Below are 21,674 nucleotides of genomic sequence, written 5' to 3'. Positions count from 1 at the left end.
TTCTTTTGCTATGTTTTTTAAGGCTAATTTAGCATTAGGCTAATATTTTAGCTGGCTATCAACTTCAGCATCTTTAGCTGTTAACTTGAGCATCTTCAGCTATCAGCACTAGTATATTCAGCGCCCAAATTCAGCTAACAGCATTCACACTAGCATTATCGCGGGTAATATTCCTGTTAAAAAGTTACGGTTTTGAAGTTTTAAAAATGTTGTTTTAGAGTGTTCAATAAATGTTTATCCTGTTCGGCCCGCCACCTAAGGTGTGTTTTGTATCTTGGCCCCTTGTGCGATTGAGTTTGACACCCCTGCTCAGCAGCAATCATGGTTTTTCACATTACAAACTCTGTTTAGTCTGCAAACTCTATTGCACTAATGAAAGACTTCCATTCAGCATCATCAGAGTGCATAGCAAGAGTCAGAAGTCTGGCTTGTCTCCAGTGAAGGTCAGTTCTTAAAATATTTGGTCTAAATTAAAGCAGATTTTTAGCAATAAACCAGAGTTTCAGCAAAACTTTGCACAAAGCTATGGTTAGGCTAAAAATATAAAATCATTATGTTTTATTTTACTACTGTGAACAAACTTAAAGGTTTGGTTCTAATATATTAAAGATTTGTGCAAATACCTTGATTTCTGATCTTTGTTTTTAGATTTTATTACATAAAATACAATGAGCATTTTTTTTCTTGACAGACAACACAGAAAATAATTTATTTTGGTAAAATACAATTGTTAGCTACTTATAAAGACACTTTAATACTGTCAAAAACCCTCAGTGTACAACTAACAACAAAATGACATTTTGCAGACAAGTAAAACAACAGTCACTCTGCTTAACTCTAAATAGCACTTATGCAAACTGTATGTGGATGGTGCATTCTGGGAGTTTTAGGATTTCTATGACATTTAATGTTTTATGTATTTATTCACTTTTAAGCTATTTTTGTTATTTATTTTAAGATTTTTTTATTTATTTATCGAATTTAATTAGTTCTGCTATGTTTACTGTAAAGATGAATTTCTGATAAATAAAGTCTATCCATCCATTCATCTATGCATTCATGATATAGTCACTCTAAATCTGATTAAACTTAAAGACACAAGATATAAAATTTGGATGAATGCAAAAACTTTAACATGCAGCAGCAATAGGGAAAACTGTGATATAACAAGTTTGGATTGAAGTTTTAAGTTGGATTATATCCAAGTCCAGGATCAGCACCATAAATCAGTTTACAGTCAATGTGCTGCATCAGTTCCTTAAATATTATATCCAAAATCAAAAACCTGTTCAGTTTATGTTTGGACTTTAACTATTGTTTTCTGATATGCAGTATTGTGCAGAAGGTTTAGGCAGGTGGGAAATGTGTTGAAAATGAAGGTTGCTTTCAGAAACTACAATAAATTATTCAGTCAGTCAAAAATTATGCAAGTTCTCCCTCTTAAAAAGATGAAAGAGGCCTGTAATGTTATCATAGATCAACCTCAACTATGAGAGATAAAATCACATTGTCTGATTTTTAAGGAATTTCTTTGTAAATTATGGTGGAAAAGAAGTGTTTGGTTAATAACAAAAGTTGAACTCAGCACTTTGTTATACACCTTTTATTGGCAATGACAGCAGTCAAATGCTTTCTGTAAGCCTTCAAAAGGTTTTCACAAACTGTTGCTGGTTTTTTGGCCCATTCCTCCATGCAGATCTCCTCTAGAGCAGTGAAAACACAACATAGTAGCTCTACTGCATTGACAAAGTTGACAACGATTTTAAAGCGGACTGCAGTAACAAGATGTGCTGCTAAAGCTCTTAAAGCCTGAAGTATTTGTCTGCAGCAGAAGGTAGTTTGTTCATTGAAGGGCTGATACGAGGAGCACAGCAGGAGTTCATTGAATGTTTGATGTTGCTTTTTAAGAAAACTTGGTTTCAATGCATTTTTTATGTATGCACTGAAGCTTTGACATTGTGTCAGCTGAAAACGTGAGTCTGGAAGATCCTAAGTAAACACTAAGGAAATGGCATTCTTTCTGTTTCAAAGAAACAAAACTATTTTTTCAGGTTTGTTTTTATATGGTGATGAAAATGAAGTTAATAGTAGATAAATTGGAAGGCAGCCCTTGAATGGGCTAATTTTAATGTCAAACACAAACTAAATCTATAGTTCAGTTAGGATTGTTTCTTTTAAACAACTTAATAGTAATCATATTTTAGAAGTTTGTTTAAGGCAGAAACACCAAAGACTTCACAAGAACATCATCAGACCAGAGCAGCATCAATGAGGAAACTGAATCTAAAAGAAGACAGGAAGGAATATAAAAGCAGCTTGAACAGAAAATGATTCGTCCAAGTTTCCTATGGAGTTTGTTTGCGTGGGTTAAGTCAAAAATTTTTATTGATCTAAAATATTTACTTGAATCTGATTGATTTTTAACGTAGGCCTTTGCCAGGATGATTGTTTGTGGGCTTGACAAACAAAGATGCGTGAGTTAAAGCTTTGCCAGAATTCACTCCACTGACTTCCAGCTGCTATTATCACTCTCAGCTCTTTCAGAATAAAACTGTTGTATTTTCAAGCACAATCCTACGGAGCCCCTAAAGAGACTTTGAGGGGATAAGAATTTTGAAATAACTTTTTTTTTTAATTGAAGTTAAAAAATACAAATCTGGTTCCTAACTTCCTAACCAGTTACTATATGGCGTGTACTACAAAGTAGTACTTTTTTTTAATTATTATTTCAATTTTTAGAAGAAAAAAAACTGTTTCTATCTAATGAACACCAGTTGGTATCTGGTGAGCACCATATAGTAACCAGATTTTTTTTTTACTTCAAATTTTATTTATTTATTTTTTTATTCAATTTTCTTTTTTACTTCAATGCCCCTTTAGTAGCTCCATACAATTCCTTCTCTAAAGACTATTTTAAATAAAATTCGTACAATTTTATTTTATTGAGCCTCTTATGTCATTTATTAAAAAAAAAAATCACATATTTTAGTTAATTTCAAAGAAATTAGTAATTAATACATTTAAACCATATTATATGACAACTTAAAGTGAGTACTCTTTTATTTTTGTGTTTACACAAAACTACTTTGCTAAAAATGATGCATGAATTTTGAGAATTCTGTCACAGTAAAGTTTAGTTTAATGTTTTATTATTTATGTTGCTTAAGTTTAGTTTAGTTCTACCTTCAAACTTCTACAGCTGCATTACATTTATGTTTTTTTCTATAACTTTCCGACGTTGCATGATTTTATTTTTTTTCTCTTCGTCTTATTTCTTGAATTTTTTTAAAGTCTTCTCCTAAAGTTTGAAGACAAACTTTATTCAAACCGTAGATTGTCATGTAGCTTTTTGGAATATAATATACTGGTCCCTCTTATGTAATTTTATTTATTTATTTATTTATTTGGGTTATGAAGTGAATTATTCGGTCATGATACTGAAGTTGTGACTTTCAGATCTTTCAGTGAGTCAAATGTTTAAGACGATGAACTTCCGTTTTCATTTATAATTGAATAAATTTGCAACACAGTTTAAGTTTCACTTTATCATTAATTTGATAAAACACAATACTGATATTTTTGCAGTAGTTTGTCATATTTCATAGAATATTTCTAGATTTTTTTTGCTAATACATTTATGTGTGATTATTCTTTTTTTTGGTTATTCTTTTAATGCATGTTGTTTTATTAACATAAAATGTGTGCTTGTTATTAAGGGAGAGGCGGGGCCAACTGGTGCCCGAGGACCTGAGGGAGCTCAAGGCCCCCGTGGAGAGTCCGGTACTCCCGGATCACCTGGACCCTCCGGCGCTTCTGTAAGTGATTAACCAGATGAAAAGAAACGTTCATCACTCAGCCAAGCTGCAGAACTTAGAACCTGTCTGAATCTATCTTTGATTTTATAAAATATGAATTTTATAGGGAATTTAAACAATATATCTGAGTTTTTTTCTGACTCTATTATGTGTTGCACGTGTTTAGGAGCAAAACATACTTTTTGTAATCAAAGGAAAACTTCTGCAGTTATTTAAAGAAGAAGTGGGGATCCAATGAGTGCATTGATTGGTTTTGTTAAATATTTATTTTAGGGGAACCCTGGAACTGATGGCATTCCTGGAGCTAAAGGATCAGCTGTAAGTTTACAGTTATTTGTTTTCTCTCTGCTGCTGCCTTGCTTCATTACTCAACTCCATATGCACAATTAGGATTGTTTTTGTGTATTTATCAATTGATTATTTTTTTTTACTCACACTAGTGTCCTAATGTACATTTGTGTGCCTAAAGTTTCCCTTCCTTCACATCCTTTTCATAAAATTCTTTTCATCTAGAGTTAAACTCACCGATGTCTTTTAAATTCAGACGCACAAGAATGTTTGATGATTTTTTACCACTCAGTTGTTAAATTATCTTTTCTGACTCTCCAGGGTGCTCCTGGTATCGCCGGTGCTCCTGGTTTCCCTGGACCTCGAGGGCCTCCAGGGCCTCAGGGAGCAACTGGACCTCTAGGGCCCAAAGGAACATCTGTATGCACTCTCTGACCTGTTCGCATGACAAACCAGTTTTTGTTGCTGAGCTGTTAGGAAATGTGTTTACCTTGTTCTTTTTATTTATTTATCATTTCTTTGCTGATTTTTTTCCAAAACATTTTAGTATCACTGAAAAGTTAAAGCTTTTTATTTCTTCTCACCTCTCTATTTGGTCTCCTCTTTCTTCAGGGAGATCCAGGAATTGCAGGTTTTAAGGGAGAAGCTGGACCTAAAGGGGAAATTGTGAGTTATTTTTTTTATTCCTCTCCTGATATAAGCAACTTAAGAAATTCTTAACAAACTTGAATGGAAATAAATTAAAAATGCGGAGAAATTTGTGTCTACAAATATGATTCCCGACATGATTTCTGGTTCTCTTTTCGATTGTAATAATTTTTTTTTCTATTTATTTACAGGGACCCCCAGGTCTTCAGGGAGCTCCTGGCCCCCAAGGAGAAGAGGGCAAGAGGGGACCCAGAGGTGAGCCTGGTGCTGCTGGACCACTGGGACCTCCAGGAGAAAGAGTAAGTTCTATCAGATTTATTACTTCTGGTCTTTTTTCAGAACTATTGTTGCTCCCAATGTTCTCATGTATCACCGTATAAGATCAACTCACAGCTGTTGAAAAACAGCTTATATTAAAGTCCTGTTTTCATGCCAGTGTGGATTGTGTATGGGGTTGTATGGTGAAGTTTTTCTCTTTTATTGTACTTGTTTGTCTGTAATTAATTGAGAAGTGCTTTAAGCTGCAACGCATGAAAAGCATTTTTTTATTCATATATTGATTGATTGATTGATTGTTAACAAGCCTGATGCAGTCTAAAAGCCCTTTTGCTTTAAAAAGTTATATTTTTTGTTTGTTTGTTTGCTTGTTTAGGGAGCTCCTGGAAACAGAGGTTTCCCTGGTCAAGATGGTCTCGCTGGACACAAGGTGAGCATTACGCTACGTTCACACATGGAGCATATAACGTGCGTTCATGAATGCATTTATCTTGCAGTCATTAGCATATGGTGTTCACACTGCAAGCAGATAGAGGCTTCTTCTTCTTCTTTTTCTACGGTTTACTAGCGCATGTCCGCCACCTACAGTTGGAAGAGGCTTAGTGGAAAATGTTGAAGCGTTATTCCAATATATATTTTATAAGTCCATCCGGTCACTAACCGCAACTAATAATTTCTCCTCCATGATCAATTTTTAAATGGTTGGAACTTCCATGAATTAAAAGATTAGTCAATTGAATTTACAACATATGTTCAATAGATGCCATTTTGCTCAAAAATTGAGCTCAAAAACTGTTTTATAAATGTAACTACATGTGGGCACAAACATAAGCATAAACATGATCCAGTAGAAAAAATATATGAACAAAATCTATAGAATCTATATATTTTAGCCACTCCCCTCTGAATAGTCGCTAACTTTTCTTATGCAGCATAGGATAAAATGTATTTTAAAGTCATAAAATAAACCCAGCAATCAGAAAAGATCAGACTTTTTACCAAAGTTTGTGATAAAATATATTTGGGAAGCAATTGCATAAGTAGGTCATCTCTGCTGACCTTCCTGCTCCTTTTATAGATTCAGATTTCAACCATCTAAAACAGCATGGTTGCAGACCTCTTTTGAATTAAATTGTTAGGATTTTTTCTTTTTTTTGGGGGGGGGGGGATTATTTCAAAGTGCCACATGGTAGTTCGTATTTTATCAACCCTTCAATCTGCAGCAAAGTACTTCAGCCGTTTGGCCACAGAGGGGCAGCATAGCAACACCCTGTTCTGCACCGCTGACCGACATTTCCCACGTCGCCAAAGCCAACATCTCATTTAACTTTATCTTCCCATGGACAGTTTCATTTATGGCAAAAGGAATCTATCATAATTTAATCTTCTCATCTTCCGCAGGTCAATGAAACCCCTGCACACTATTAAAAGAAAAACTAATTTCCTTTTGGTTTGAAAGTGTGTCATTCCCTCCTGGAATGACTGACTAACGGCTTTATTCTTTTTTTCCTCTGCGACACAGGGAGCCCCAGGTGAGCGCGGTCCCCCTGGCGCCAGTGGAGCCAAGGGGGCGACGGGTGACCCTGGCCGTCCTGGAGAGTCTGGGCTTCCTGGTGCCAGAGTAAGTTTTTCCCTCATTTCTGTAAAAAAAGACTATTGGATGAGAAATATGAGGATATTTCTTTTGATATCAATTTAACTCATCAGGAGTTAAACATTCTGTTACCAAAACATTATATTACATGGACACACGTTGCTTTGACACAAAAAAAAAACTCAACATTATATAAAGATTCACTTTATCACACTTATTTTTACTAGGAAAACAAAAGAATCTTTGAACCCGAAGAAATTGTGAAACATTGCAAACCTTAAAAGTCATGTTTATATAAATACATTCAGATTTTTCGATTAAAAACTGTGTATTTAAACTCCAGAACTCAGTAATCACTTTACTTTTTTTTTCTCTACAAATCAAAAACGACATGATTAGACAAACATATACACAAATAAAGGTTTGAGACTCTGTGTTGTGATAACTGTATGTTTCCCAGTAAAACTTGTAACATAAATCTAGGTCATATAATTAAAATATCAATTTAAATGACTAAATTAGAACCATTCCGAACCTTCTATATGCATTAAAGTCAGTCTACACATAATTTAGATGTACTCTAATGTTACCTTAAATTAGAACCTGATTCATCCATCCACTAAATCCTGTTCAAGGTCACGAGGTTGCTGGAGTCTAGCCGGCTATAGTCAGTTAAAGGCGAGGCTCACCTCGACAGCACACCAGTCCACACGCTCACACCTAAGGGACAAATTACAGTCACCAATTAACCTCTGTTTTTTTTGGACTGTGAGAGGAAACCGGATAGCCTAGAAAAAAAATCTACACATGCATGAAGGAGAATATGCAAACAGAAAATTTGAACTTCTTGTTGTGAAGCCAAAGTGCTAACCACTACACCACCGTACAGCTGCATGCATAGATAAACAGCAAAATACAATGAAAAAGTAAACCTGGTACACTCAGACAGCTCGTCACTGAATTCAACCAAACAACAAAATTATGTTTTTTAGGGAAATTTTCAGCTTCTTTGCTTAAAATTTTCATCAAAGTTGAATCGAGTAATATGTGCAGTATAAGTAAATGCTAAGAGCGCTGCACATCCAGGGGGCGCCAGAAAGGGAGGAAGAAAAATAAAAAATACTCTTGCTTTCGGGTGAGAAAGACAACTTAACTAGCGATCTAGTGTTTTTTTTTTTCCTATCTCTAAATCTTTAACACTGGAGATGCTACTGATTAACATTTTACAGTGGATCAGTAGTTAGAGCTCCTTCCTTGAGAATCAAAGACCATCAGCTCAAGACCAACTTGGGTTGCTATTGTTTTAAACAATTATCATAAGATTTACAGTTCTGGTTCATGAGCTAGTAGATGCGTGTTATTATTTAAATTTTGAAAATTAAAATAAATAAATGCTTGCTACAGGCAGTTGCGTTGTTTCTGTTCCAGACGGTGGAAATCACATGTTTTTCACTTAACAACCACAATATTTATCCACTCGTCAATAATTTCTATATTTCTCAATCTTAATGAATTTGTTCATCAGTTTTTTGTTACTCCATTTGCAATAACACATCATCAGATGACATTGTACTGCTGCTTCCAAGACATCAAACCAGTCAAAGGCATTTCATATTTTCCCACCTTTCTGTCTTCATTGAGATGACTCATCTGCAATGCTCTCGCTCTTCTTCTCCGGCAGGGCCTGACTGGTCGCCCCGGTGATGCTGGACCACAAGGCAAAGTTGGACCATCTGTAAGATCAGCTCCTGCAATAGTGATAAATCATGAAACTCTATATTTAATAACTTAACAGACTTATGCCAGCATGAGTCCTAATCATGACACATGAACGATTTCATCAGATTAAACTGCAGACATACTCAAGTGGCTTTGTAAATCATCTCTCTTAACACACAGTTTTAGCATATAGGTGGTTTTTATAGTTGAGAGATTGCAAATATCTATTATTTTGCTTCAAAATATTCTTTATTTGGTAGAGAATCAAACATTGTATTCAAAAGGGAAGCTATTTCCTTATAGCCTTTTCCAGCTTTCTATCCTAACAGCTACTTCTATGGGGTCAAATCAGGATCCGCCTAAAGTGAACGTGAAAACAGACGGAAAATTTGGAGAAAAAAAAATTAAATTTGAAGGCAGTTTTAAACTCAAAAATACATATTTAAAAACTTTAAAGGAATTATTAAATATTTGAAAAAATAGTTTTTAAAACTTGAAAAAAGTATTGAAAATTTGAAAAAAAAAGTAAATTTGAAACCTAAAAAAAGAAATTAAAAATAACTAAAGCTTTTACCAATTTAAAAAAGTGTATTTGTGTTTTCTACTTTCCATTTTTTATTTTTCCCTCTTTGTTTTCAGTTCTCTGTTTTCAGTTTCAATTCAGATTTTTTAAGTTTTCGCTGCCAAGCTGATCCTAATTTTACATGGGGGCGGGGCTTTGAGCTCATTTCTCACATATACTTCTCTCCACTTAAATATATAATTTGTCACCTATAATAATAGGGATGTAAAAGATATTAGATACGTATCAAAAAATGATCAATCAGTGGGAGTAATAGCAGCATCAGTTAGGGATGTAAAACAGAGAAACTGATCGAGCAACTGCAGTATCGTTTGAAAAGCACAGATATGAACAAAATCATGTTGGTTTTAATAATCGATTTCTGGCAAACTGCAGTTTCTCTTTCTGTTTTATTTTTTTTACCGTCTTTGTCTTTTCACATACATGTGATGTAAACAAAAAAATAATAATCATAAGCTTACATATCACAAGTCAATACCTGAATACATTTGCATGACATGTATTATTATTAATAGTGTTAAATGCCATTTGAATAATAATAAATATCTAGATTTTAGCATTTTTGGTAAAAGAATTGGACTGGATCGTATTGCCAAAAAGTGAGTTGAATCCTTTATGTATCGAATCGTGTGAGAGGGAAAGACATACACCCCTATATAATAAATATATAATTGCTTTTACTTTAAATTTATTCGATTCTGTCATTTTTTTCTAAAACATTTAAGATCTGCATTTCTTAACATAATTTACTGTATTCTAAAAGGGAGCCCCAGGTGAGGACGGTCGTCCCGGACCCCCCGGTCCTCAAGGGGCCCGCGGGCAGCCAGGTGTCATGGGATTCCCCGGACCGAAGGGAGCGACTGTAAGTGCAAATGAATATGCTGGGTATTTCCATTTGTGTTCAGCGGGTCACCTTCAGGTCTGCATGACGTTTGGAATATTTTTGGTCCGGACTAAAAATATATCCTTGGATCAACAACAGACAATACATTTAATCAGCACCATCTGGTGTGCCGCTGAGCACCTTCAAACCCCTTTAATGTTCTCCACTACTTTCACCTTCTCAGCTCTAAAAATAAGCCCGGCGCCGAACAAAGCAGCAGTTGTCTTTTAATTGCATTTTGTTTTCACTGATTTCAGGGTGAACCTGGAAAGTCTGGAGAGAAAGGACTTCTTGGAGCTCCTGGTCTGAGAGTAAGTACATTTCTTTACTTAAACAAATAGACTTCTGATCATTGGATGCACTCTTTTAAACAGCTTAGACTGGAATGTGGGAACATATTCATTTCAAAGCTTTTTTCTTTTTTTTTTTTGAGATATAAAAAAGTGAACAGTCCATTTTTTTATTAACGTCAGAAACAGCTGTACTACTTACTGTCTGTACTATTATATTATCTATCCTGTACTCCTTAGTTTTAAAATAAACTTTTAAAATAAAAATATAAAAATGACACTGTGACCCGGATTGATCTGTTGTTGCTTATTAGTTGAGGCTTTTCCACAGGAAGGGCCAGTTTGAAAGCTTTCCTATAACCGGGCTGTCTTCAGAGGGCCATCACATGTGACTTTATCTTAACTCCTAATCTTTATCCATCTCCTCTCCTCAGGGTCTGCCTGGAAAAGATGGAGAAACGGGATCTGCTGGACCACCTGGCCCGGCTGTATGTATCTCCATCTTCCCCATCCCACACTGTATGGCTTTAATATTATCTCTCCTTTACTCAGTCTGCACCTAGAAGCACCCCTCAGAGTCTCAATTTCCCAGACTGACTTTCCAATAGGTCTGTCTGTGAGAGGAGTCCTTGAGACTTGTTTTTAAACTCACTCACAGACCCTCACCCAGAATTACTGTCTGTTTCACTGATCCCACCAGTGTAGCTTCATTGGGAAAGTGTTTCTGCCATATGAATGTTAGTTTTCTGAAATCCAGCAGATAACAGTGTGATGAGCTGTGGATTATCGGTTTAGGGTCCTGCTGGGGAAAGAGGAGAGCAAGGACAGCCCGGTCCGTCGGGCTTCCAGGTGAGTCTGTTTTGTGTCTGCTTGTTTAAATCTGTTTGTGTAAGGCCTTTGTTTTCTCTCTTCTATCTTTAAAGTCTTTAAAGTACGCTAAAACTGTGCTGCTTTTATATGCTACAAATAAAATCCTGCCTCAGCTTATCTCTCACACCAAAGCAGTACGAAAAAAATACAATTTCTAGTAGCATTTCCGTGAGCTTTTAAGTTTTAATGTCTCAGAAGGTCATAGAAGAGCAACAGGAGGCTTTATTTGTTAGAAGTTTGCTAAGTTTTCTATTTCTTACTATTTTCTTTTCTGCTCTAAACACAGGGACTTCCTGGACCCCCGGGCCCTCCTGGAGAGGGAGGCAAGCCTGGAGACCAGGTATGTGCACTATCAATTAAACGAGGCGTCCAAATATACAGTTAAAAAATTCAGCAAAGGCCCAAAAGTGAAAAACAAGTGTGCCCAACTCGTCACATATTGTCTCTCTCTGCGTCACTTTTTGACGTTTTTGGGTGTCACCAACTCGACATTTTTTGACGTGCTGGCTGTTCGTCAAATCAAGGGTTCGCAGTCACTGTACTGGATGTGGACTGGTCCTCGGGACGCGTCCAGTACTGGTACCCAAACCAGGTACCCTAACCCTGCATGGACGCAGTACCGGACCCCGAACTGGTACCAGACCCGGTACTGGGCGCAAACCAGGCCTGGCCCTGAACCAGTACTGGGTTAGGGTACCTGTGCACTCCACTTCCTGCTACTGTACCGTTACGGTTCTCGGGACCCATGATTTAATGGGAACACCAAACACGTCAAAAAATAACAAGTGGTCGAGGTCACCCAAAATGTCATTTTTTGTCTTGGAGGTGTCCTTAACCAAACGTCAATATGTGACGAGTTTGGAGTGAGAATATGTCGGTGTGCATCCATGCTCACTAGATGGACAAATATGGATCACAATGAATGATTTTTCATTTGAAAATAATGTAATTTAATTTATTTTCATCAGTCATCCAAGTGATCATCATCAGAACACAGTGATAAATAGTCTGTCTAAAATGTTCATATTTATTTGGTTTTTACTTCTGGAAATTTTTGTCATCATATTTGAAAATAAAAATAAATGTATTGTTTGTTAAAATAGGGCACAACATAGTTCTGTACTCTATAGTTTTTATAGTAGGAAGTAGAAATTAAATTTGGACATAGCCGAAATCTGTCAAAACAACTCACAAAGTAGACAGACGTTTTTATTATACTCTGATATTTGACATAGTACCAGTACTAACAGCTTTTATACCATTTCCACTTTGATTGTAGTGTGTTTTAAACTGAGCTTTATTATGGATCTAAGGATATAAGTACACTTGTGTCACTTCATTCTTTCACAATTACAGATTTGATCCTGTACTTTTTCTGTTTCATAATGGAAGCTGAGTCATTACGTCACTACTGATTTTGTTTTTTTTAATTTTCTGTCAACCTCCCAACAAAACAATTCTCTGTGGAGATTTGTAATTTTCTTTAAAAAAAAAAGAAAACATCTCCTTGTGACCTTGTCGGTTTGTCTTTCAAGGGTGTTCCTGGAGAGGGCGGAGCTGCTGGTGCCACTGGACCCCGAGTGAGTTTTTACAGTATTCACTTAACTTCACCATAATCTGTAATATATGCTCTAAATAGTTTCCGTTGCATTGTTTAGGGAGAGCGTGGTTTCCCTGGAGAAAGAGGTCCTGCTGGTCCTCAAGGTCTGCAGGGACCCAGAGGTCTACCTGGAACTCCTGGAACTGATGGGCCCAAGGTGAGTCTAGGAGTCAGAGTGGAGTGAAGTGTCCTCAGATATCTTAAAAATATGCCATCAAACACGTTGGATCACTTTTTTTAAGTAAATCTTCTGCTGCTCTCTCAAAGGATGTAGCAGGTAATCAAAATGAATGCTGAGTCCCGTTGTCTTGACAACCGTCTGCAGAGGACTCGATTGCATTTATGTCATGACTCAGCATCTTGATGATAAACATCCTTTCTCATAAAATAGAATTTGATTGTGGAATGTTTCACATGAGCACAAAATAGCAATCCTATTTTAGCCACATTTAGTCCTCCATAATTTCAGATATTTTTTATTTTATTCTGCAATACTTCAAAATAGATGTAACAGATGGGCAGAAATAGTTACTGACATGTATAAGAATTGCTGTTTCAAGGGTTGCCATGTCAGAAGCTGAGCCAATTCAGTTCTGGAGCTATTTTATGGGTCAGTAAGTCTATAAACTTCAGTTTTTTAATAAAAAAATCTTGATGTTTTTAGTGATAGCTTGTTGTGTTGCTTTAAAGCTGTATCTTTGTGAGCTTGATCAATAAGTCTCATCCACATCAGTTATTTTTCTCCACTGTCTGATTGGAGGAAGAGCCAGGAGTGGTTACTGTTCTCATTTGGGCTTGCTTCCAACTCAGATTTTAATCCTGATTTTATTCCTGTGAAGTCGGACAGGAGTGGATAGAAGGAAAGGATTACAGAGTCAGCATGAGCGTAATGCTGACGGGGGGGGTGAAACCTGTAGAAGTAAATAAATGCAGTTGCACAAACAACATTGTTTTGTACATTAGTCACGTGTTCCTTTAAATCAGGATAAAGCGCAGTATCAAAGGAGTACTTACAAACAGAAATGGCTTGTGCGAGAGCCCTGCAGTTACACTTAATGACTGGATATTGGAAGTACAATAAATACTGCATGTCTGAGTCCACAGCAGAAAGGCTGTTCTGAGAAGTCGCACATGTTCTGACCAGGAGGCCACCTGCCAGAGTTGTTAAAAATAAATAAAAACACACACACATATATATATATATATATATATATATATATATATTTATATATATATACATACTTACATACTTTACTTTAATCTGTTTGTTGTCTGTGATTTGCAGCACTTTGTCTCCATAAAGATCCATTTTGCATCATAGCATCAAAGGCAGACTTACCATCAAAAGAAAGGTTGAATTGTTGCCTCTGAAATGGATAAAACATTTGAATTACCATAATTCTTCAAATAAAAACTGTGGTTTAGATAAAAGTCTCAAATTATGGCTTGGCATTTGGTTTGTAAGAGTAAATATTCAGGCTGGGAATAGATTTTAAAAAATTAACTAATTAATCCCAAATCTGGAAAAATTAATCACAATTCATTTATTTTTGTTACAGTATTTACCACTATTTGCAAATAATTACAACTTGAAATCACACGCAAAATTGTACATTTAGAACATTTATTTTTAACCCTTTAAGGGCCTAAAACTCAGTTTTTGTCTACTTAAGAATTTACTTATGTATTTTCAATTTGAAAGACTATACCTGCTTGTTTATTTGGCATCATTTTAATCGGCACAGCTGCCTCTATGTGACACTACCTTTATTTTGTCATTTTTTCATGTTGTATTCACACACTAGACTTAAAATCATGCAAAAACTGAAAATTCCACCTGGAAAAATGGGATTCATTTTGCTGTAGAAACCCCAAAAATGTTTAACGAAACGTTTTTACAACATTGGATGAAAGATTTCAGATCAGCTCGATTGAAAGCTACACAGATGGAGGCGTGTCTGTCCATTCTGAACTGCTCGCCTTCACCGACGTCGGGGGGCGGGAATTTCACGGAGAGTTTCAGCAATTTTTAGACAACGCTGATGCTTATTATGGAAAAATCATATAGGTTACCATCCCAAAATAAAATAACAGTCGGTTTACTCGTTGTTGGATTTCTACTACTACAAATAAATGCCATACTATCTCTTTAATAAAATCTCAATCACAGAATGTTAAAAAAAGTTTAAGTCTATTTAGACAGTTTTATTACGTTGCAGGGCAGGACGCCTGAGGGCGTTAATAAATATGAATGCATTAATTAGGATTTATTAATCGCATATGTTAAAACACCAACTTTCACAGCCCTAATAAATTTTAATACCAAATACAAAGTGTCTCACAAATACAATATTCTCCCGCGTATTTGCGTTTCTTTAGTCCGGTTTCACATGATTTTTTTTCAGCCACGTGACCCGGCTCGCCACAAAAACTCTGACAAGTCAAGACACTTGTATGAAGTTTTTGAATCCGAAGTAGATACTGGGCTGCTAAGGTGTTTCTCTGCACAGCGGAGTCCCTTCCGGAGCGCCGAGTGGTGGGGGAGCACAGATGGCATTTCCCCTCCTATCTCCATGCCCCTGCATGGAGAAATGGCATCCGCTAACTCAGAAGCAGTCGAAAAAAATCTAGATATGCTGACGAAAATAATTGTCATCCGCAGCAGGTGGTTATTATTTGTCAAAGTCAGAAGGGCGCACTCCTGATTTAAGGCACAGAGAGACACTCCTCATCTATATATAATATATAAATGTTATATAAACATATATAAAGAAAATTAAGCTTATAATTTCTTTTCTGAGTGCTTCTTTGTTCAAATTGTTGTAAATCAGGAGAAGAGGTATAAATGCCATTAAAAAAAGACTGTATTTGTTATGTGAAAATACTGTTAGCAGGTCACTAGCTCCCTGCTCAGCTCCATTCTGATGCATCTACTTGTAAACAAAAAGATCCATGTATGTCTTGGTTTTCCTCGTCTGAGGTGGCACCTGGATCAAAACTGTACGGCTGGATAGCTCTAATAAAGTTTGACATTTTTGTTGCACCGAATATATTTGGTTGTGGTTGTGAGGGGCTGTAAGCTAGCAGGAATGTGTGTAAACTAAGTGGTAACTCTAGTGGGTGGAGGGCGAGACCAACCAGGATAATCAGCATAATCATAATTAAAAGACCACTGGGAACAATTTGAAATAAAAATTAAATGATGGTCAGAGTGAGACTTTAAAGCAGCACTATTAGAAAGTGTTTTTTTCTTCTTGTTTTCTTATGTGCACAAAACTATACATTAACTAACATGTGTAAATTGTTGGTTTTAGATGTTAGATTATTGTTCTTTATTGTTTAGTAGTCATATTCTTCTTTTTTTGTTTTGGGAAAATAATTATAGACCTATAATGCCTGGATGTTACACAGATTCCTGTCTTTTCAACACTGATCATCTTAATGCAACTATGGAGTATTCCCTCCGGGCTCCTGTAGCATGTCAGGCTAATTTCATGCTCCTCACATCACAGGTGTTTGCCGCTCACTGCAGCATCTGGATGCACTCTAGATGTCATTGATCGGCACTGTTTTATCCCAACTGCTATTAGGGAATCCTCGTTCCCGATTCATGGAGAGTACGCTTGCTTTCAAGTCAACTGACAGTCTGTGTGATGCTATCAGATTACTCATTAATAGGTGTGAAACTCAGAATTACCTTTTACACACTTTCCAAAGCCTCTCTGAGAGTTCAGCTTTTTCATCTTGAGGTGCTATACAAATGATGTAAAAATATCAAACTGAGCAATATTAATCTGATTGTTAAAGTCCATGAACTTAAATTATTTAATTCTGCTCAGATCATTCCAAAAGTATCCAGATTGTCCTTTATGTGTTAGAATATTGGCCTGAGTGACCCACACATGAGATCCAAGAGTTCATAGAGTAATCACTGCCCTTGTACAATTAGAAAAATGTTTATTAAATTTGACACATTTTGAGCAATACTTTTATTTATAAAAGAAGTTGTTGGAATTTAATCAGAATTTTACTATATTAAAATGAAGTGACCAGAAAAATAATTAGTTGCATGCTGTTTTTTTTAAAGAATATTTCAATATAGATTTTCTGCTGTCTTTTATCCCCTTTTTGTCCATTTGAAATATAAATAGTTTGATCAGGGTTAAAAAAAAAAATCCTATTTCCACCCATAAATCACAAAAAATACCAAAAATCAAAGTGAATCTTTGACATTCAAGCAATTATAGTTTTTAAGCATTAATTTAAGGCATCATTTAAAATAAATAACAATTGGGAATTAAAAGTAAATTTGCAAATATACATATTTTTTCTTTGACCTTGTATAATTAGAATCAGAACTTTATCGTGGTGATTCCTATTATTGTATCTACTGTTAACACACTTTAAATGAGAGTGACTCTGTTGATAAATAAGAAGATATCTTCTCATCATTAAATAACTTTTTCTATAGCTTGAGCTCTACAAAAAAGTAAAAAAAAACAATGGAAAAAACACATAATACGTCTGCAGACTTCCACAGCAGATGGTCACATTCAGTTATCCTGTCAACCTACCACTGTCATTGCAAAAATCCCTCTCCTGTTGCCTCCGGACTCTTTAGGGAGCAATTGGCCCCGCTGGTTCTCGCGGAGCTCAAGGACCCCAGGGCCTGCAGGGAATGCCTGGAGAAAGAGGAGGCGCTGGTATTCCTGGACCCAAAGGAGACAGAGTGAGTCATGACAGGACTAAACCCTCATGAAAACTGTTTTTTTTTTGTTTTGTTCTGCAAGTGACCATATTTTTTTCTCAATCCCTACAGGGAGATGTTGGAGAGAAAGGACCTGAAGGTGCTGCCGGCAAAGATGGTGCCCGAGTGCGTGACTTTCCCTTCCTCACTCTATTTTTTCATAACCCTCCATTTGGAGGGTTATGAAAAAATAGAGTGTAATATTTCGGACGTTACTTTTGTTCGATGATGTCATCAATAATCGGCAGTTAGCATTAGTGTGGAGCTTCCAGCACCTGAATATACATAACAGTAGCAGTTTTATAACTTTAAAAAGGTCATGCTACAACAAAAAGTCATTACTTACATTTAAATGTAATCGTCTGTGCTTCAGAAGAAAAGCGGTTTACCCTTGCGAAGTGGACTCCGTTTGGTGGGTGAAGTTTAAAAAATAATAATCCCGGACACGACTTGCACTTAATCTGCCACTTCAAATTGCGGGGAAGGGAGAACAGAATAATTCGGATTGGGTCTTAAAACTGTTTCAGCCACAAAAATTAATTAAATTGACATTTATTTCCCCTGTAATTACAGTTTTGAGGCTCACAAACTGCTAACTTTTTTTAACCGTTTTATAACTTTCCTCCACAGGGTCTTACTGGTCCCATCGGTCCTCCTGGTCCTGGGGGTCCAAATGGAGAAAAGGTGCTTTTTCTTTTATGAATATAATTCAATGAAAACAGTTTGCTTAAGCTTAAATCATGTTTTTCATAGACTGCATGCAGCCTGCTGAGGTGCTGATGATGCTCCTGTGTTCTTTTGTAGGGTGAATCTGGACCTGCTGGTCCTTCTGGAGCTCCTGGTACTCGCGGTGCTCCTGTAAGTGCACACTTAACTGTTAACTTTTTTTTAAATGAGAATTATTTACAATCAGGCCATATCTCTTGTACTTCCTTGAAAAGGTTCTAAACATGTTCCTGTTTCTCTTCATGTTTAGGGTGACAGAGGAGAGACCGGACCTCCTGGACCGGCTGGTTTCGCTGGACCGCCTGTAAGTTTGATTACAACAAAGACACTTTCCAATAGCTCTCCATAAACTTAAAGACTTATAACTTCAAATATTGTTTTAATTGTGCTTTTAGTTTGGTGTTTCCATAATAAAGATGCAAAAAACAATCTTTAAAAAACACAAGAAGGCCGAATGGCAAATAAAAAAAAACTCTGTTAATGTACAAATTATATGAACATCAAACTAAATGTATTTTTTATATAAATAAGACCAAATCTATAGTACAAGCATTCATTACAGAGCTCTGTAAAGATAGGAGGTTCTGAAATTAAAAACTAATACCAGCTAATATCTAATGACAAAAGTTATTAGTCCCTTTCATATAATATGACAATTAGCCTGATGTTGAATGTCCAAAATATTACAAATATATAAAAGTTTATTTGAAAAGATTAATATATAAGTCAAGGCTGAAACATTTACATGATATAATGATGTGAACTTCTTTATAAGCACCAAAAAACCCAAATAAAATTGAGATTAAACACAAGAAAATTAAATTATATATCAAAACACATCTTTTTAATAGACTTTCGCCAGTTTTTCGCTCTTATTGCCATTATCTCAAACACATTAATATCCACCTGCTTTTCCTTGTGCTTCCTTTTTTTCAATTAATGATTCAGTTAGGATTTCTCAGCACATAATTATGTTGAGCGATTTCAGTTTGTGGACTGTCAGAGGTCAGAGCAACATTCATTCATTTACTGTTTCACAAAGACTTCAGACAGAATAAATGCTCTTCATAAACCGCATCCTTCCAAAATTGATTTCATCATTATATCCTTGTGGCACTACGATTTATTTTAAGACTTTTACTCCCTCCAGGTTGAACTGAGATTAATTATAGATTTTGTGTCAGAACAAATAACGCAAGAAGGTTTGTAAATAGTTTTTTTTCTCAGCTGTATACATAGTGCGACATCAACGCGTGTCACCACACAGGCGCGAAACAGATATTCATATTGTCTTCAACACCAAACAGCTGTCATTGAGCATTTTAAGACCTGAAATATATATTTGTCATCGGAAAATGATGAAGGAATTTACTAAACAGATTTTTAGTTTAAATATATCAACCTAAGCATCACTTCAGGCCCTTTGTAACAATTTCAAATGACATGTTAAATCAAGAGTTCTGTCGGTGGTCCCTCCTTCAAATCAGCTAAAACACATAATTTCAGTAACTACTACTAATTACTCTGTAATTATGTTTAGACATTTGTCTCCATGGAAATTTTTATATTTAATAAATAGAGCAATAATCTGTTGAATAAAAGAGTAAAAAAAAGCCTTTTTACTCTGTTATAATTGAAATGTTTGACCACTTAAACTGCCATGTTGGATAGTTTGAAAACTGATGAAATTTTCAAACAATTCCTATTTTTCTATATTTAAAAAAAACTTTGATTTGTCTCGTTTTTTTAGCCTCATTGTTCCATCAATGGGAAGAGCAACATTGAGTCATGAGACATGAAGGAAGACAAACTCACATTTTTTACTCAGTCCTGCATCCATAAAACAAAACCTTCAGCAGGTTTTTTACCCTATCAAAATAAGAATAAGCTATAAGGAACAGTCTGTTGATGCAGGACTTAAATTAGAAAATAATAGCAGACAGATTCATTCTTTTAAAAATCAACAAAGAATCAATATATATTCTCGTTCTAAGCTCAGGTTTTTCCAGTTTAGATTCCTTCAGTTACCTCTTTGTCAACCTTTCCCTGTTTTTGTTTCAGGGTTCTGATGGTCAGCCTGGAACCAAGGGAGAGCAGGGAGAGCCAGGGCAGAAGGGAGAGGCTGGTGCACCTGGACCCCAAGGACCCTCTGGTGCTCCAGGACCTGCAGTATGTCATTTTTAAATGCAGTTTTTGTCATTGGTTCAGTTTTTTTAGTTACCAATGTGCTTATTGGTGTGTTCTTTTTGAAAAAGATGAAGATTTGCTGACTGTCCTCACTAGAAAATGTTGGGAAAAATCAACAATTCTTTATGTTGTGCATTTTATCGATTGAATTTAAAGTGAGGATAACAGCCATTGATGCCAGTCAAGACTTTCTCAGGCAAACAACTCAGCAAGATTCAGAGAACAGAGAGACAATAAGAGAGATTGTTTTCTGTTCCAGGGGCCTACTGGTGTTTCTGGACCTAAAGGCGCTCGGGGTGCTCAGGGACCCTCTGTAAGTGCTCTAAAGATGATGTTTTTGTTTTCAATTCTTTAAATTGTTACCTGATTATTATTGACTTTTCTCTGTTCTAGGGAGCCACTGGTTTCCCTGGAGCGGCCGGGCGAGTAGGACCTCCTGGTCCAAATGTGAGCACTTCATCCTGATTATCTGCCGTGTTTTCACTTTAAACCACCACAAAATAGCCACATTTAGATTGGGGGTTATATGGTAAAAATAAAAAGCTACAATTAATGGAAAACTTCAAAAATACTTAACAGCATAAAATTAGGAGTGTTATGGTAGATTTTTAGCTTTCTGCTTCGCCACGTTTTTATAAAATTGTTGAACGGAGACAGAGTTAATAGAGGTTAGCAGCTGCGTGTTATAAAAATGATTCACTGCTTCAGAGATTCTGCTTTATGTTTCGCCAGAGCGTACAAACAAGCGTGACCTATATATTAGTTTTATAATAACACAGTATTTACATGTAAATAATTGAACACCTGCCTATCTCTTTTCTTGCTTAGGGCAATCCTGGACCTGCTGGTCCTGCTGGCCCTCCTGGTAAAGATGGACCCAAAGGTGTGAGAGGAGACCCCGGACCTTCAGGCAGGCAAGGCGATGCTGGACTCCGGGGTCCTGCTGGGGCTCCCGGAGAGAAAGGAGACGCCGGGGAGGATGGTCCTCCAGTGAGTTTGTCATTTTTTATCCACTCTTCTCTACATAAGACTCTAGCCTTTTAAATAATCTTTAACATTACGTTTAAAGTACCAAAATGACACACACCTCATTTATCCATTCTAAAAAGCCATTCTGGAGAAAATTACATGAATAAAAGTCTGTTTTCCACATTTATGGTCTCTTGTGCGAAGATCTGTCACCAAGGAGGCCAATTTTATCTGCAGTAGACACTGATTTAATACACAGAGCTGTCAGAGTCCATCGCTGTCTCTAATAGCAGACGAAGACATGTGACAGCACAGGGCAGCACAGTCCTCTGACAGTCTGATGACGGGACTCCAGGTTTTTACCTTTCTTATGTTCACTGCTGCACACACACCCATTATAAATATGACAAGAACTGTCAAGATAATAACATGCCGTGTCACAGACGATAGCCTGCTCAAACATGGAGATAGCTCCTCTG

General features: G+C 36.2%; 1 protein-coding gene and 1 long non-coding RNA gene across 3 annotated transcripts in view; one reads left to right on the top strand and one right to left on the bottom strand.

Moving 5' to 3' along the window:
* Positions 1 to 21,674, top strand: part of col2a1b (collagen, type II, alpha 1b) — a 50,031-nt gene that overhangs the window by 19,014 nt on the left and 9,343 nt on the right. For both annotated transcript variants that reach the window (XM_024270236.2, XM_024270235.2), the window contains 24 exons: positions 3,717 to 3,815; positions 4,089 to 4,133; positions 4,425 to 4,523; positions 4,716 to 4,769; positions 4,943 to 5,050; positions 5,404 to 5,457; positions 6,550 to 6,648; positions 8,303 to 8,356; positions 9,687 to 9,785; positions 10,064 to 10,117; positions 10,531 to 10,584; positions 10,892 to 10,945; positions 11,253 to 11,306; positions 12,502 to 12,546; positions 12,625 to 12,723; positions 17,188 to 17,295; positions 17,386 to 17,439; positions 17,944 to 17,997; positions 18,118 to 18,171; positions 18,290 to 18,343; positions 20,101 to 20,208; positions 20,486 to 20,539; positions 20,620 to 20,673; positions 21,055 to 21,216. In XM_024270236.2, coding sequence (XP_024126004.1) covers positions 3,717 to 3,815; positions 4,089 to 4,133; positions 4,425 to 4,523; positions 4,716 to 4,769; positions 4,943 to 5,050; positions 5,404 to 5,457; positions 6,550 to 6,648; positions 8,303 to 8,356; positions 9,687 to 9,785; positions 10,064 to 10,117; positions 10,531 to 10,584; positions 10,892 to 10,945; positions 11,253 to 11,306; positions 12,502 to 12,546; positions 12,625 to 12,723; positions 17,188 to 17,295; positions 17,386 to 17,439; positions 17,944 to 17,997; positions 18,118 to 18,171; positions 18,290 to 18,343; positions 20,101 to 20,208; positions 20,486 to 20,539; positions 20,620 to 20,673; positions 21,055 to 21,216 — 1,773 coding nt within the window. The remainder of the gene's footprint in view (positions 1 to 3,716; positions 3,816 to 4,088; positions 4,134 to 4,424; positions 4,524 to 4,715; positions 4,770 to 4,942; positions 5,051 to 5,403; positions 5,458 to 6,549; positions 6,649 to 8,302; positions 8,357 to 9,686; positions 9,786 to 10,063; positions 10,118 to 10,530; positions 10,585 to 10,891; positions 10,946 to 11,252; positions 11,307 to 12,501; positions 12,547 to 12,624; positions 12,724 to 17,187; positions 17,296 to 17,385; positions 17,440 to 17,943; positions 17,998 to 18,117; positions 18,172 to 18,289; positions 18,344 to 20,100; positions 20,209 to 20,485; positions 20,540 to 20,619; positions 20,674 to 21,054; positions 21,217 to 21,674) is intronic.
* On the bottom strand, positions 6,191 to 8,692 carry LOC112145157. The gene is made up of 3 exons (XR_004947917.1): positions 8,245 to 8,692; positions 7,212 to 7,341; positions 6,191 to 6,667 (listed from the first exon to the last, which is right to left on the bottom strand). It is a non-coding gene; the product is annotated as an uncharacterized LOC112145157 (long non-coding RNA).

This window comes from Oryzias melastigma, linkage group LG5, assembly GCF_002922805.2.
Source record: "Oryzias melastigma strain HK-1 linkage group LG5, ASM292280v2, whole genome shotgun sequence".
Classification (NCBI taxonomy): Eukaryota; Metazoa; Chordata; class Actinopteri; order Beloniformes; family Adrianichthyidae; genus Oryzias; species Oryzias melastigma.
The sequence above is the reverse complement of the archived record's forward strand: the minus strand, read 5'-3'. Positions and strand labels throughout refer to the sequence as shown.